General features: G+C 42.1%; 1 protein-coding gene across 2 annotated transcripts in view; it reads left to right on the top strand.

The window, feature by feature from the left end:
- sbf2 (SET binding factor 2) overlaps positions 1–16,819 on the top strand; it is a 66,520-nt gene that overhangs the window by 25,991 nt on the left and 23,710 nt on the right. For both annotated transcript variants that reach the window (XM_078085439.1, XM_040164074.2), the window contains exons 4-17: positions 1,907–2,041; positions 2,408–2,518; positions 3,302–3,407; positions 6,494–6,626; positions 8,006–8,114; positions 8,388–8,501; positions 8,786–8,863; positions 9,105–9,218; positions 10,028–10,156; positions 10,377–10,475; positions 10,620–10,824; positions 10,944–11,053; positions 11,720–11,869; positions 15,934–16,002. In XM_078085439.1, the coding sequence (XP_077941565.1) occupies positions 1,907–2,041; positions 2,408–2,518; positions 3,302–3,407; positions 6,494–6,626; positions 8,006–8,114; positions 8,388–8,501; positions 8,786–8,863; positions 9,105–9,218; positions 10,028–10,156; positions 10,377–10,475; positions 10,620–10,824; positions 10,944–11,053; positions 11,720–11,869; positions 15,934–16,002 (1,662 nt within the window). The remainder of the gene's footprint in view (positions 1–1,906; positions 2,042–2,407; positions 2,519–3,301; positions 3,408–6,493; positions 6,627–8,005; positions 8,115–8,387; positions 8,502–8,785; positions 8,864–9,104; positions 9,219–10,027; positions 10,157–10,376; positions 10,476–10,619; positions 10,825–10,943; positions 11,054–11,719; positions 11,870–15,933; positions 16,003–16,819) is intronic.

Here is a 16,819-nt window from a genome sequence, read left to right as displayed (position 1 = left end):
TTTTACTGCATGTTTTCACTTCCTGAAAGTACATTTTTGTCACGATGGTGACTAACGTGTGAATGACATTGTATTGTCTCCATGCAGAGACTATGTTTGCAACATATATTTAATTATAAACAGTGGTTATGATGAAAAGGGACTTTGAAAATGAAATATACTCATGAACAAATATTTGTCTTTATTTCACCTCACGAATTTGATCACGTTTTTCAATCTCTGCTGGCAAAGTCTTATTATCTTCATTTCTAAATGAAGCAGAGTTTGAATCTTCTCATTACTGGAGCAATTTCAGCTGGATGATCAGTGATGATTGAAACGTTTGTGTGTGACAAAAACAGACTAGGATATTTTATATAAAAGCAATATTGAGGATACTTGTTAACTGTGTTAATTGTTTTTACGGCTGTATTTGGCCTCATCCAACATCATATTCTTGCAAAATAAACACACCTGGCTGGATTCAGTATCTGGCACCGCGATCCTCATGAAACGTGTGGGTGTTTTAAACAACCTTAAATCTCATCTTTATCTACTGTGTTAGATTCCAGGGAGATTCTAGCTCCGTCTAATAATTTAACCAAAACCTAAAACTAATGGTGAAACGTGACTCCAATCTGAATGGGATATTTTTTTAATTTTATATTTATTTTCAGATGATTCAGAGATACTTGAGGCACTTATGGCATGTTTTCACTGCCCGGAGAAATCTACCAGATTGTGAGGAGGGCTTTAGTGAGGAATGAGCACGCAGTTGGAGTATTAGTGCGCTGATAGGGCTCGTGCATCCACCACGAAGATGATTAAAAGCAGACCGAGGCTGCTGCAGGATAAGGTTGTTGGGATTGTGGGGGGCATCAGAGGACGTCTTTGATCACAGCAAAAAATTCTATCTAGTCTTTTTTGCTTAAGCCTGTCATCATAAACCCTTCTCACTACATATCTGCATTTATTATTATTATTATTATAATATAATAAGAGTTATTTTTAACAACATCGTAAAGCTTTCATTGTTTGTTTCTGATGATATTATTCCCTAAAATTGCAAGTGAGTAATAATATATCACACAAATTGCCTTTAGAATACATTTGAATATTGTGATCACCAATAAAGTAAATGTTGTTTTCTGTAATTTACATGCATTGCACATGTGTTCGCATCTTATTGTTACGCATGTCTGTGATGTTTTGCATTCACTGAGTTGGTATGCGGATCAGGGAGGGAGGCACCGTCAGTCACCAAAACTAATTTTCACTTTATCTGAGGAAATTCTGTGATATGATTTTGGCTCTTGGTCGGCAAGATCCTTTGGAATTGACCTCATTGGGATTTCAGAAAATATGTTGTGATCATGAGCGGCTTGAGCAGCTGTGCTGAATGAGGATGGATTGGGAAAGGCTAATTAATAGTCTAAACGAATGTGAGTTCGTCTCTGGAGACGAACCAGGATTTTTAAGATGTTTTTTGTTAGACTCTGTCTGATGACAGCTACATGTTGCTATTTTTGAGTTGTAGTAGGAATACAATGTACTTTTCCCTAATTTCACTTCCCAGCCTATTTCGTGACTCACCTCCAGAGAACGTGGCAAATTGATGTGAGACTTAGTTGCCTCATCAAGTTCATAAATTGCATGCATCACTCAGTATCACGTTGATCACTCGTCCTTTCGGTGTGATTTGAGATTTTCTGGAATAAAAAATTCAATCAAAAAAACACATGCAATGCATATTACATGCCAGACGTGTGCTGTACAGTGTGAGGAGTGTGAGGCACGTGATGTACTCGCGTGCTCAAGTCAGAGCCCAGCAGTGCTGGCATGCTCCACTGTATACTTCATGGTCTGTAGTCCATGGGCACTGTGTTGAACTCTTCAACTGGAACAGCTTCTTTTTTTTATGTTTCAGGGATCAAAGAGTATTGAGGCTGATGGAGATGAAGATGAGGAGGCCGAGGAGGATGGCCTGATCCAACCAGCTCAAGTGTTTGCGCCAAAAAGTCTCATTCTCGTGTCCAGGCTGGATTATCCCGAAATATTCCGGGTAATAAGACATCATATGATTAAAAAAATATTTTTTTACTGAATATTTCTCAAATCAAGGCTTTCATCTGGCAGCTCAGAGACTACGCTTATCTGCTTTGTACCGTCTGCAAAATAGGCCCCGGTTTGCTTAAGCATGAATTCAGTGACGTAAATGAGATATGATCTTCTCATCACAGACTGAGTTGATCACAGGTTTTGCAGACACACAGCGTCAGCCTCATTAGGGGACGTAAGAATAAACTGCTATCAAACATTAGCTTCTTGTCACAGATGTTTAACCGTGCGCTGTATAACTGATGATTATCATCTTCCGAATGGCTCCACGTGTGACATCTTTTTGGTATTTTACATGTTGTCTCTTCAGGGCTGCTTGGGCCTGATCTACACCGTGCACATTGACAGCCTGAGTTTTCCTTTGGAGAGTCTGGTGGCCAACCTCTTTGCGTTCCAGGTTCCCGTTGCTGGCGGATCACAGGTTAGTCCCAAGCAGGCAGGCGCTGCTGGCTTGTTCCTCGCAGGGGGCCACAGCTCAAAGCAGCAAGGGCCCAGAGAACCCGTGTCTGTTTGACTTTGAGGCAGCGATTGTTTGTGCAGGTACTTAAATGATTTATTGTCGGCTTTGCAGCCAATCAAGAATGTCAACGTTCAGATGGTGCTGGAGATTGTTGTCCAGCCACAGGCTGTAATTTCCTGATGCATATTTCTGTCATTTTCCATCATGTTACGTTGAGGAAAATAACTCTGTCTTGAGTAGAAAAACAGACAGCGCAGCTCCTGTGTTCTGTTCATGAACGCTTGGAAGAAAAGTTATTTTGAATAAATAACATGGTTTCAAAAATACATTGAGTTTACTGCCGTTGGGTGGTCAAGTGGCAGAAAGCGAGGCTGTAAATTGTGTAGACAAACGTTTTTACAACTTTTAAAAAGCTCCTTCAAGGCTAAATATGTCTCAGTTGTATTTGAAAATGATTCTATGTTTACAACTTCTAGTGGAGAGAATTCCTAATCACTCAGGTTAATATCAGACTGTGATCTAGTCAATTTGGCCTGTTCACTTAAAGCCCTAAAATTCTGATTTGATTCCATGTTGGACATCCATGTATTTCCCGCCTTTCATCTATACTTGACCGATGGTTTTCACATTCATGTTCTACATCTTAATTCCCTCATATTGGGCCGGACGGCCGTAAACATTTCCACAGCTGTTTTCTAACCTTTTACTGCTACTGTGTGTTTTCTCTTTTTGGTGTATACACAGAAGCTCTTCAGCCTGGGAGCAGGAGACCGTCAGCTCATCCAGACGCCGCTGAACGACACGTTGCCCATCACGTGCAAAAGTGTCGGCCTGCTCTTCCAGCAGCTGGGTGGGTCCGGGCACTTTGATCACTGTTCAACTGTTCTCGCCCTGTCTCATGTTTTCCATTTGAACGTGAAGCCGGCCGTAGAACTTACTGAATGAATATTTTATATTCTTTAGTCTCTCACTTCTGCGTGAAAATCCCATTCATGCATTGAGAGATTTTGAAGTCGGACTGTGGTGACACTCAAAGAGCATTTGTCTTAATCATTTAAGTAGTATCCTCTTAGTTGATTGAATTAAGCAGCTTTAATGTTTGTGACATATTTTACATTCATTCCGTTTTGATCCTTTCAGATTTTTGGTTCGCCTCATTCTGCTTTGATAATCCCTTGGTGGTTGACCGCAACGCTGTGGGACTTTTACACTGAGGAGGCTTTAGCTATGAGCCATTAAGAACTGGGATTATTTGCACACCAAAAGCTTATGTGGTTTTTCGCTTTGTCCCATCAGTGTTTTTGTGATTTTAGAACAAGCGCATGATGCAGATTTGATACAGTTTGCTAGTTTTGCATAGCCAGGATTGCTCAATATGTTAAAACTGTAAATGATTTGCACGAGCAATACGTGCTTTGTCAAAGGAATAACATGCCCTCTCGACCATGACTCATGGTGTTTAAGGAGTATATCCATCACTTTCCTCAGCCTTTGGAAATGAACTCCATGTTTTGGCATGAATCCCAAACTGATCTATTCTACATTACATTTTTTTTATTTGTAGGTTATTTAGGAAGAATGTGTTTTAATTTGCTTTCTGCAGGTCTAGGAATACATCTGCTAGAGCTGAAAGTGAAATTAAATATTATTCTGAAATTTGATTTGTAATGGAAAGTTGGCCCTCATTTATCCTCATTTTATCTGAAGAATGTGATTTAAAACAGAGTGGGTTTTATTTCCTGAGTCTATTAACACCATCCTCTGTTTGTTTGGACAAAGTGATGAGCATGCACATGGGGGGTACTTGCACGAAACACATCATGAGATCGGGGTTATGCGTGAGTCACGCATTTGTAGCCAATCTGGAAATGAAAAAACAAAGCAATCTTGACTCAAAAGTCGGCCCGGTCCTGTCGGTCCTCATAATCCTGTTTCCATTAGTCAGTTCAGTGCATTATGCAGCGCTTGTTAAATTGTGGTGGAAAGGTGCACGTTGCTTAATATGTGACGTCGTTGTTTAAATACTGAGGGGGTTTAAGGCTAACCTTAAAACTATATTTCATTCTTTTTACACATTTGTTTACTGATCAAACAAACAAGATATAACCTCTCAAAAGAAAGTCAACCAATTGATTGTTTTTCACCTTTGGACGGAGCCATGCTGGTGGTTTCCACATGTTTATATGTTGAGCTATGCTAACCATCCGCTGGCCAATGTAAATAAATCACGGCAATGGTTTTATTTATTTCATCAAACTCTTTATTTACATGATGTGTAGTGTGAGACCATAGACACCAAATGTCTAATCTTCTGATCTTTTCCGGAAAAAAAGGCGTCGTATTGTAGCAGGTCGCAAATTGTTGTAACGTGTTGTTGGCTTTGTCAGCTTTCATACAATATACAATATACAATATTTGTTTTGGACTCAGCAGATGTATGCTTGAATTATGAGGGTCAAGCGCTCGTGGCTTACTAAGTGAAAGTGACTGACAGACGCAGGCGTTTAATCTAGTCCACTGATCAGCTACACCACAAAAAGTGTACCATTTCCCCTTATTAGGTCATCTTCCTGCCCACATAAGGGTTGGCGAGTAGCTGTGCAGGTCGGCACATAATTCTGTGTGCGCTGATCACCCGAGTCACCAGCGAGGAATGTGTTTAAACATGTCACACGGCACAGGAAGTGCAGTCCCCCGGGGCGAGATAAAACCGGCCATCAATGGCCCTGTTGTTTGTTGCCTTTGTGTCTCTTGTTGTCCTGGGATGTTGCTGTCACATCTTATTTAGGGCTCGGAAGTGCGTTGCAGTTTCCACAAGATAAGTAAACACCTGAAGCGGAGGTGTGATAATGAAACGGGAGCTTTTAATAGAGAAATGAACACATGAAACTAGCCGTTTGGTTTGACAGGTCAGTTCACCTTGAAATCCCTGATTTTGTTGAGGATCGTGTCGCATTTCCTGTTTATCGGCGAAGTGCTTCACTCAGACATGCAGACATGCAGACATACAGACCCAGCGCCCCCAGTGGAGCTGATCTGTCTGCCAGGGTTCCTCTCCCGTTATCACTGCAACGTGTGATGAATTGGTCCGTTGGTTGCTCGATAGGAAACAATAACAGGAACTGTAAACTTAGAATTCTCCCTGGTTGTCACGTCGGTATTTGAGATGTTATTTATGCCGCATGAGAGTGTGTAATTTCCTTTGTTTCCAGAGAGGAGTTTTGCTTTATGATAATATGCAGTGTTGAACTGCATATTATCAGTTTGGTCTTGAAAATGCATTGCTTCTGCCATCATGTGCAAGCCGGTTCCTTCAAAAAAGCTTTGTCATACAGCCGATCATGGGCTGATGAGCACGGCTTTGTATTATCGCAGTAGTTTTGATTGATGAAAAAAAAGAACTAAAAGGGTTTAATGCAAACTAATAATCATTGTTGAAAAAGTATGAAGTTACATAAAACCGTTCACGTATTTGTGTTGAGTCTTTGCAAACACAAAGAAGTACAGCGCTGCCGAAGACACAACCAGTGCAAGGGGAAGTGAAATCTGTTTTTATGGAATAAAGGAAGCTTTGCCACAGCTGTGTCAAACACTTGTGCTGCTCAGCCTTTTTATTGCAAAGTCTCAAACACTGCAATTCAATTTGACAAATGGGATCAAAATCGACTCCCGTTTTCAAAATGAGACATATAAAAATAATACATATATATATATATATATATATATATATAGATTACTCCACAGAGTAATCAGTGTTGAAGTTGTTACGCATACAAACAGAACTCCCCGAAGAATATTGTGTGATCTGATCTTTGTTTGAAGTTGTAAATTCTCAACAAATAGCCCTTAATGTTTGATTGATGATGTGCAACCAAGTGACTGTCACTACCAACAAATACGTCATTCATTTTGTTCTCTCTTGCTTTTCTGTTTTAGGAATCCAAAATGTTCTCAGCCTGTTTTGTGCGGTTCTGACAGAGCACAAGGTTTTGTTTCACTCCACCAGTTACCAGAGGCTGGAGGAGGCGTGTCGGGCACTGGAAGCCCTTATGTTTCCCCTTAAGTACAGGTAAGCATGCGGTAATATTCTCATGTGACTTTCCACCAACATCTCAGCTGGTGTCATGAGTTCCGTGGCTTGTGATTCAGCAGATGATTTACTTTGTTCATTATTGTGTAGACTTTTAGATACGAGAAAATCTGAATCACTTCTCAGCATCACACAATTTGACCTTGTATATCCAGTAAATTCAAAAGAATTTCCACTTTTCAGAATTTACTCTTCCTGGAAGTGCCGCTTGCTTAACTTCCTCTCTCTTTTGTAGAAATATACTCAATAGTTTTGTCTTGTGAAACGTATTTCTTAAACTCAGAGGGAAGTTCGGCAGGAAAAATGTTTCTCCTCTGCGTCAATTTTTTACAAATTGAAAGCACCATGTTGCTGCTTTGATCCCATTAAGTGTTGAAGTGAGACATAACAAACACAACAAAACAGGTGAACAAACAGTGTCAGACAAAACACGTCGTACACGCGTTAAGACAATGGGCCGTTTTTAGAGCAGACATTTTGTCTGACGTTGTGGATAAACCTCTGACATCACTATGGTTAGACTATAGCTATGGCTCTGTTTGAACCATCCAGAAAGCTGAGCAAAACAACACAACCACTAGAACCACTGAAGCACATTTCAGGAGCCCCAACAACGCGTCCCAACAACGCGCCCGTAACGGCAGAGGAAGAGACGCTCACCGCTCCGTTGCTCTGAGAGAAAAAACAGAGATGTGTGTCACGTACAGTGTGCGTGCATACGTTTAAATGACAATAGTGTGAATTTATACATGCTTCCTTTGCTGATTTAGATTCTGGTTGCCTTTTAAAGTAGATAAATATTATAGGTACCCATGTTTGTAAGAAGATGGAGTTCGATGGTTAAAATAAGATTTCATTCAGTAAGAAGATAATTATTCCTTTATTCTTTTTAAAGGTAAATATATATATATATATTTTTACATTGTTTGGATATTGAGGATGACCGCTGCTTCACAGGCTGTAATGCAATTGCTCCTCGACGTTTTTTCTACTGCCAGGCTCAGACTGTTATTATACTGTATGCGAGTGCAACATTATGGTAGATCCTACAAAAAAATATATAACCTTTTAATTGATCTTTTTTTTTGTATAAAAGCAATCGGCTATCAAGCCGTGCATGTTGATAGACGACCGTGTAAAAGCTTTTATGTCATTGACCAATGTGTGAACTTCATGTGAATGGCACAAGGTCGCTTTTGGCTTTACTGCTTTCTAATCTTTTAATTTGGTGGCAACCTGATTTTCACTTAATCACGTACACTCAAACGCAATGAAGTGTACTTTAAGCTCTCAGTTGCCCACTCACTTCTCAGTCCTAGTCTCACTGTAGATGCTGCTATGTCCTTCCCTGTGTCCAGTTACCCATATATCCCCATTCTGCCTTCACGGCTGCTGGAGGTGTTGAGCTCGCCCACTCCCTTCATCATTGGAGTTCACTCCATGTTTCAGACTGAAATCCAGGATCTGGTGAGTGAAGATGTGTATGAGTCTCCCGGCATTCTCTCATTATTATTCACAGAACGTGAAGTTCCTAAATTGTGAATTATTGAAAAATATACGCGTTTGAATTTTTATCATATTATCATAAACATCAATGACCGTGGAATTTTTTTAGACAAGCAGATGAAGTAAGCTACAGAATTGTTATTTGAGTAGTTTTGGTTGATCTTTGTCAGGCACACAAGTTTCTCACTGCCCTCCCTCCATCTGCAATAAAAACACCTGTCTGTGTTTAACCAGTTGGATGTCATCATTGCCGACCTGGATGGAGGCACAATAAAGATTCCTGAGTGTATTCACCTGTCTCCACTCCCTGAACCTCTTTTACATCAAACACAGACTTCCCTGTCTCTGGTAAGCACAAACATGCAAGCCTTCAACTTCCGACACAGAGTAGACAAATGAAAGTCTCTCCTTGTTTGGCATCTGTACACATATCTGTCTGTGCATCTTTAACACCCACAAACCCTTAAATATACACACAGTAATTCACACTCCTTTCCCTCTGACGTGTTGAGTGGCAGCTTGATGTTCTTCTTTCTTAATTAAACCATGTGTCACTTGTGTTATCCTGTATGATCTGGTTACTTGTTCACATATATTTATGAATAATGAGCAGAAACCTTTTTTCTGTGTAGGTCTTGCACCCTGATCTGGAGATAGCAGACAATGCATTCCCTCCGCCTCGCACGGCTGCCTCCAACCCCAAGCTGCTGGTCAGTCAGCATCCTTATCACATGTCCTCCTTTCATTTGCAATCAGGCTAAAAATAAAGTATCTTACTGCGGTTAGCGTTTGATTGAGGGGGGGGGGGAACTAACTTACGGTAACCCATTACCCTCAAGATTAATAGCACGTCTGTTGTGTAATGAACTTATCAGACTGCATTTGCAGCATAGTTGTTTGATGAGTGTGTGTGTGTGTGTGTGTGTGTGTGTGTGTGTGTGTTCGTTCCAGGATAAGGAGGTGAGGGCCGTGTTTCTCAGGTTGTTTGCACAACTCTTCCAGGGCTACAGGTCCTGCCTGCAGCTCATCCGCATCCACTCTGAACCCGTTATTCACTTTCACAAGGTAAGATATCCACATAATGGATTTCCCAGTTCCCAGCAAAAAAAAAACACATTTTCCAATATGTAACCTTAGAGTAAACTCTTTTAGCAAATACTGTGCAGTAAACACATTGTTCTTTAGCTGCCAAGAATGTTTTACTGTGAGTCCATCAGTGAGAGGGGAATTACGTTAAGACTTGACAGATTAACCTGTCAGGATAGTGTAAAGTGTGTGTGGATGTGTGAGTATGCGTGTTGTTTTAAACCTGTTGCTCAGGCTCCATGATTCCTGTGATGCTATCCTTTTGTTTATGCAAGCTTCGGACACAGTCCCGTAACCTTGGGCAAAGCCCGGCAATGAGCCATATGAAACGTATTAGGTTTACATTTTTGTTTTGTGGCGGGGTTTTTGTTTGTTCCTGTCTGTGATGTCTCCGTGGTAACCCCTCGGCACATCATCCCCAAAGTACCCCACATGGATCACATTATAAACAAATGCTCAGCTTATTCGCCTGGAACTGCTGAGTGGGGGAAGAATTGAGCAAACTGTGTTTTATCTCTTCATTCCACGAGCACAAATAATTATGCGTGAAGTAAATTACATCTATTTGCATGTAGTAATTTGCAAACTAGATTCATTTCCTTATTCTGTGCATGCTGAAGAAGTTTTACATGACTTTAACGATATGAATACTGGTCCCAGGGCCACTTTCTGACAAAGCCTTTGATTACTATGCTTGCCTTTTCAGTCTGCAACAAATCCATATGACCGTGATTACATTGCTCCCATCTGTGTGGGATTGTAACTGATCTAATTCTGACATTATCCAGACTGCCTTCCTGGGCCAGCGAGGCCTGATTGAGAACGATTTTCTGACCAAGGTTTTGGATGGCATGGCCTTCGCTGGCTTTGTCTCAGAGAGAGGTCCGCCTTACCGAGCCTGCGATCTCTTTGATGAGGTACTGTCCCATGATGCTCCATTTGAAGCTGAACTTTGCCCTTTACTTTTGAGCTGTAAGTGTAGAAGTTGTGTGTACTGGTGACATATAAACGACACTCTTATCAGGTATGATGGTGACCTAGTTCTGCTGCTGGAGTACTGTGATGCTTTTGAATGTATTTTCGAGATGATCCAGCACTCCGATACTGAATATTACTGTTTTGTTGAATGTTTTATAGCTGGTGGCCTTGGACACTGACATCTTTAAGGAAGAAGAGGCCAGCCCTGCCAAGCTGCAGAAGCACATCAGGGCGTTCTCTGAGCAGCTCTACAGAAACGTAAGACCTAAATCTCCTCCGTTGTATTTGTCTTGCACTGTATAGGACATATTTCCTAATGTAGCATACTCTTCACGTTTTCTACTGTTCATTCAGCTCTGTATCCCATTAATACAAGTGGTCAACTGACACGTGTACTTATAGGAGAATCCAAACCCCCACATGGCATTCCAGAAAGTGCCTCGGCCTTCGGAGGGGTCCCACATGCGGGTGCACCAGGTACCCTTCCCTCTGCTGGATGACGAGCACGTGGAGAAAATGCTGCAGGAGGGCGTGGCAAAACACAGCAGTGCACCTGCTTCTACCCGACCTGAAAGGAAGTGCGTTGTACCCGCCGGACCACCCGTCGGTATGGTCAACTTTCGACTGCTGTATTGTAGATGCATATTGACTAAGTTTTGCCGTTTGCAGCAGCTGTATTTGTAACCTGCTGTGTTTCCTCTCTTATTCTGTCTCTCTGTATTCTAGTGTCCATTATGGGGAAGAGTGGCTCCGTGTTTAACAGTGCGCGCAGGCTGGAGGTGGTGCGAAGCTGCATTTCCTTCATCTTTGACAACAAGACTCTGGAGACTGAAAAGGTGACGCACAATGTCTTTCATCAGGTTGAGCACATCGACCTTTAGACGAGCACATTAACCGATGGCATTGTGGTGTCATGCGGAATCAGCAGGCTGTTAAGAAGCTACAGATCTCTCCTCACCTTCCTCATCCTGCTATCTTCCAGCTGCCGCACAGAAATAGATAGCGTGATTAAACACCCCATCCATGATGCATTGGTTATTGTTTTAACTCCGAGGTTAATCAGTTCCTGTCCTCTAAATGAATTCACACTACACAAAGATGTCCTGCATTGTGGCCCCATGTTTGTGGTTTTAACATAAATGCATTCAATATGTTTCAAATGGGATTTTTGCCAGTTACTTTATGGATCCCACTGGTTTCATATATGAGGCATATAATCCAGGCCTGCATTTCTTTGCAAATGTAAGAATGCATAGCATGTATCCTCTGACCCCCCCCCCCGTGAGCCTATAAATCCTTCCCCACCAAATGGTCATTTACCACACAGCAGGTCATAGTAGCTGGGAACACTGTGTTGTTCCTCCAGAACCTTTTTTTTTTAACCCTTACAAATAGTCAATTTGTCTCTCTCGCTAATCAACCTCTCCTATTCGGTAAAGCACTTTATTTAGAGGTATATTTTCATTTCATAAAACCTCTTTGTCCACTTTTCTGTTCCGTAGGCGCTGCCGGCTGCACTGCGCGCACTTAAAAGCAAGGCAGCTCGCCACTGTCTGACCGAGGAACTGAGTCTTCATGTCCAGCAGAACCGTGCCATACTTGACCACCAACAGTTTGATCACATAATTCGCTTGATGAATTGTGCTCTCCAGGTAAGTCATGCCAACACAAGTAATCGAGCCTCTTTCCTGCGTCCGTACTGAAACATGTACAGTAGTCCATACAGCCATGAAGAAATCAACTGGCTGGCTGATGACTAAATCAAACTTTGAGTCAGTGGACTGAACATTCAATTGATTGATAAACAGGCCGCACCTATAATGCAACATTCAGTGAATTTGTATCATACATCAGTATTTCTAACTCTGTTTAAGAGCAAATCGATTTTACATGTCATATATATATATATATATATATATATATATATATATATATATATATTAAAAAAACGGTCACAGTACTGTAATACATACATATCTGGTTAAATGCTTTAGTGCTGTGTGTACAACACGTGTGCGGCAGATGCCATATTTCATAAGTTGTAATTTGTTCTAGTTTTACATAAGCAACGTCACCGTAGTACACAAGCACATGTTAAGAACGAGCATGTTTATCCTCTTCAGCTTCTTTTTTCTCTCTTTTAACAACAAACTTTTTTGTCTCTCTCTGGTGCCCTCATGCCTCCACCACTTGTCAACGTGTTTAAGTAATGTGTTTTTGTGCAGCTTATAAAGAGTCAGTGTGGCTTCGCTCAGCCAGAGCAGCCGGGTCTTTTATTGGTAGTTCCTCATGTTTTACTGCTCTGAATCAGCCCGCTGCCAAGGATTGTTATAATTTTAAGCAGTCCTCACAGAGTGCAACTTTTATGGAGTGACTTTAGATTCCAGTCGGACACCCCCCACCCCCTAGAAAGAAAAAGAAAATGATAGAAGGCCTATTAATCCCAGCATCTGCCTTGGCCAAGGACATGCAAGTTCATTGGATGTGTCATTTGCTTCTCAGCTATAATGTCTACCTGCCAAGGCTTCTGACTTGCAGATGTAACTATTTATGCCATTCCACACATGCAGGATATGGGGAAAAGAAAGGCCCGTTGTCCCCTTTATGTCGCATGATGTCTGATTGCTTCAATCCCAGAAGCAGAGCGTTGTGCTGCTCTGAAAGTAGTTTGTTGTTCATCTGTTGAAAAGCTTAAGAGTGTCAAGATGTCTGGATGAAACCACCTTCTCTTTTGCTTGGCTTCTTTTGTATTATAGTCTAAATTAAAACAGAGATACATTAGGCTATTTGTGTGCGTGTGTGTTTTGCGGTTGCGTGCACTGGTCAGTGCTGCAGCTTCTTCTTATAAGAAAATGTTGCGCAAACCATGTGGGGGATTGAGTCCTGCTGTGGATGTATCCAGGCATCCCAACCATTTCCTGTGCGATAGGATTATGAGCCCTTTGCTGTCTCGTGGCCGAGGGCCTCATGATGCTCAAAAACACACTCTGAGTGGCAGTTAACTGTGAGAGGAATTAAGGCGGGATGTCCATGGGAAGCAGCCACAACGTAACACACAGATGTAGTCGGCGAGTACGACGCACTTTGAATGCATGCACTTTGAATGACGCATGTCTGAATCGCTGTACTGCGAGCTGATGAACCGTAGGCCCTCCCGACTTGGTCTGTGCTCTTCCCCGTGACGGCTTAAATTACTTTGTACTTCTCTTTTTAATAGTGAATAGATGACTTCATTACATTTTGACATTACTTAGACCATAAATTTGTCCCTTGCTGTGAGAACGTGTCCTCTGTCTGGCCTTCGTGGTCTTGACTGACTGCTTTGCGTAACATGGTCACTGGGAATCTGACCTGTGTGTCATTCCCATGTTCGGATAACTGCTTCTGTAGGACGTCCGGCAGTGTGACCAGGTAAACATATGCGTCACATTTCATGCTTTTGTAATTGACTCTGTTTGTTGCTCCTCTGGACGACACAGGGGTCAACTATGAGACTTAATCTTCTCCCTATTAGTGATTCAAGCAGCAATTAACATTGATAGCCTCTGAGTTGAGACATTTTTGCACAGGCTTGGCCACAAATATCCGATGATGGAATGCCGAAAGCGGCAGTTCATTTTACTGCTTTCCTGGAAAGTGCTACGTTCTATGAAACACAGGAAGCTGCTTTTTGTTCACATCCTCCAGCGGTTCTATCACATGCTCATGCTTCTTGTTTTTTCTTGGTGTGTACATGTCCGGAGGCACAACAGCTATGTTAGTCATCATAGCTCCTGCCGCTTTAAGAATGAGGGGAAAAATGGTGAGACTTTCAGTAAATGTTTGGGGGAAAGAAGACAGCAGAGTGTCCTCGCAAACAGAGGACACACAATGCCTTCCTCTCCTTCCATTCCTGAAATCCCAAATCGAGTGTTTGTCATATTTTCCCCTGCATGCACTTTGTGGCTCTATTCAGCCGATGGTAAACCTGTTGGTAAATACCAACCAGAGGTACGACGTTTTGAAGCAGCCGCCGGAAAAAAGCTTTTCTTCATCAGAAACATGACTGCGGCCTTTTCAGCGCTAAACAAACGTCTGCTGTCGCCAGTTTCTGTTACAAAGAACTGACTACTTGCATCGCTGAACTTCACTCTTTCAGTTTCAGTTTTTTTGTCTGTTAATTATTCCCACTTTTCTGCTTGTGCGTTTCCATTTGTTGTTCTATTTCAACGGGGGTCCACGAACTCCTGTGACCTGCAGCATTGTAAAGGATGCCGGTAAACAATGCTTTGTGCCGGTCCAGGCTGGAACATTTCACCGCAGCCCAAATAACTGCAAAGAGAAAACATAAGCGACAAGAATAATAAAGCAGAAATGTTGCATAGTCGACACGGGGGGTGGGAGGCGGGCGGGAGGCTTTCATGTGTCGCGGTGCAACTTGTGTTTTGCATTTTCTTCCCTCTTTACATTCTTGTGTTTGTGTGAGTGTGTGTTTTTTTTGGGGGGGGGGGGTGACGGAGGGCCCCATCAAAGACCGCTATCATACTTGCATTCTTCCCTTTATCTCTTCTACCAGTAACTACCCGGGTAAGTATTTGACAGTATCTTGCAGACTTTTAGGAGGTTTTCAATTAAATTACGAGAGAATGTGTTAGTTAAACATATTGTGGATATGAGTTCGGACTGAGGGTTCACGGTGCGGCACTGGGTCTTAAATCAAGTTTCCACTGGTTATTGTCATTTACAAAGTTCAACAACAAAATCCCAACAAAGCTTACCAGAGATAAGTAACAATTTCCTGTCAATTATGTACTTTTAGATCCAACTTGCATCATTTTCTCTTATTCTCCTTTTCTCAGCGTTCTAGGAGAAAAGTTTTGTTTTGGCCCCTAAATCCCCCCCCAAGCCTCTTAATGTACCCTTCATCTTAGTGCCACTCTTTTAAAAGCACCACCAAGCGCAACCTCTTTGACCCGGAACTATCCCCAATACGTAGACACTTGTGTAAACGAGGGAATATTTTACACGGTCCCCTGATTTAAAAAGACAAAACAAAATAAAAAACACAATCAGATTGGCTTCCTCGCTAGTCCGATAAATGGACACGGCATGTTGTGGCAAAAACAACGCAGTTGTTTTTCACGCAACGCCTTGCAATTTTCCTCAATGAGACTTGTAAAGCAATCTAGTGCAAGAATGTAAAACATAAAATTACCAATAAATTTAACGCTGGAAAGCTCTGAACATTGCGTCAAGGCTGGGATTATATAAGGCTATTGAAAGCATATGTCCTAATATAGGAGAAGAGCAGAGAGTTTTAGTCATTTTATTTATTTTTTTTAGCATTGACCGGATATTTAACAGGGCAGGAGGGAGGAGTGTTTTTATGGAACATGAAGAGTTATGTTTGCTGAAGATTTTCCCCCCTCACCCCCAGTGACCCCACCGGATCAAATCTCTGTGTTGTGGGTTTACATTTTCTCAACATTCACGTGATGAAAAGACACCTCGGCGACACACAAAACCACGTCAACATGGAAACCGTGTTATTGTAACGACGTGTTTTTGTTTTTAAGGTTACCGGAATTGTTTCCCCTGAGGCCTGCGAGCGTACGACCTCTCTGTCGGAACCCCGCGGCTCTTGTTTTTGGACTGCGGTGTAAAAAACGCCGTTGTCGGGGCAGTGTCACATGTCTCCTGCTCTGCTCTCACTTCTCCCGTGACGTTTGACCCACAGGACTGCTCCAGCTCGGAGGAGTACACGGTGGCTGCTGCTGTGCTGCCCCTCTCCACGGCCTTTTACAGGGTAAGGAGATGACCGTGAACCCAATGCAGAGAGGTACCCTACCCGTGATTAGTTTACTCGTTTACACACATGAAATTACCTTCCCCTGGAATTTATGACATAATTTTTGTAACATACATAAAAGTGCAGATTGACTGTAATGTATTCGTTGTGGTTTGTAAACCTTCGCAACAACATAGTTGTTAATAGATAATAGAATATCCTTTATACATTGTTAATCATCATATCTTGAATCTATGTTGGTGTTGCCCCCCCCCCCCCCAAAAAAAAGTCCAGTACTAGTTGTGCTCTATTGAACACTGCATCCCCGCGCATGGACATAACGTCCCGTCTAAACCTCCGTAGCAAAATGCTGGGCCACGGCCTTTGGTTTCCAAACCAGATAATCAACACGGGGGGAAGCTACATCGGTCACCGCAGCTACGTTCCCACAGCTCGCTCGTTGCTATGGGGACCGGCACAACTGTCCGCATCGGCTTTGTGGTGGGTACCGGTGGCACAAGTTCAGCACTGGACTGGGACATGACCTGCTCTCTACCGCCACGTGACTCATCCAGTTCACATGCCGCAGCCTGATGCAACACTCTTGGTTAAGCCTTTTGTTTATCTTTAGGGGCATCTCTATTTAAGATTCACCACTCGTATATATGCTTTTTAGCATGCTTATTTAATTGATAGATTATCCCTGTTGTTGGTCACAGTTCAGACACAACGGAGTGACTTCCAGCCATTCCAGTGTGAAGATGAGAAATTGTTTTGTATAATAAGAGGGAAGAATATCTTGAGAATGCAACCGTTTACCCTTGTTTGTAACAGA

The sequence above is a fragment of the Gasterosteus aculeatus genome, chromosome 12 (assembly GCF_964276395.1).
Source record: "Gasterosteus aculeatus chromosome 12, fGasAcu3.hap1.1, whole genome shotgun sequence".
NCBI classification, from domain to species: Eukaryota; Metazoa; Chordata; class Actinopteri; order Perciformes; family Gasterosteidae; genus Gasterosteus; species Gasterosteus aculeatus.
Note: the sequence above shows the minus strand (reverse complement) of the source record. Positions and strands in the feature narration are given on the sequence as shown.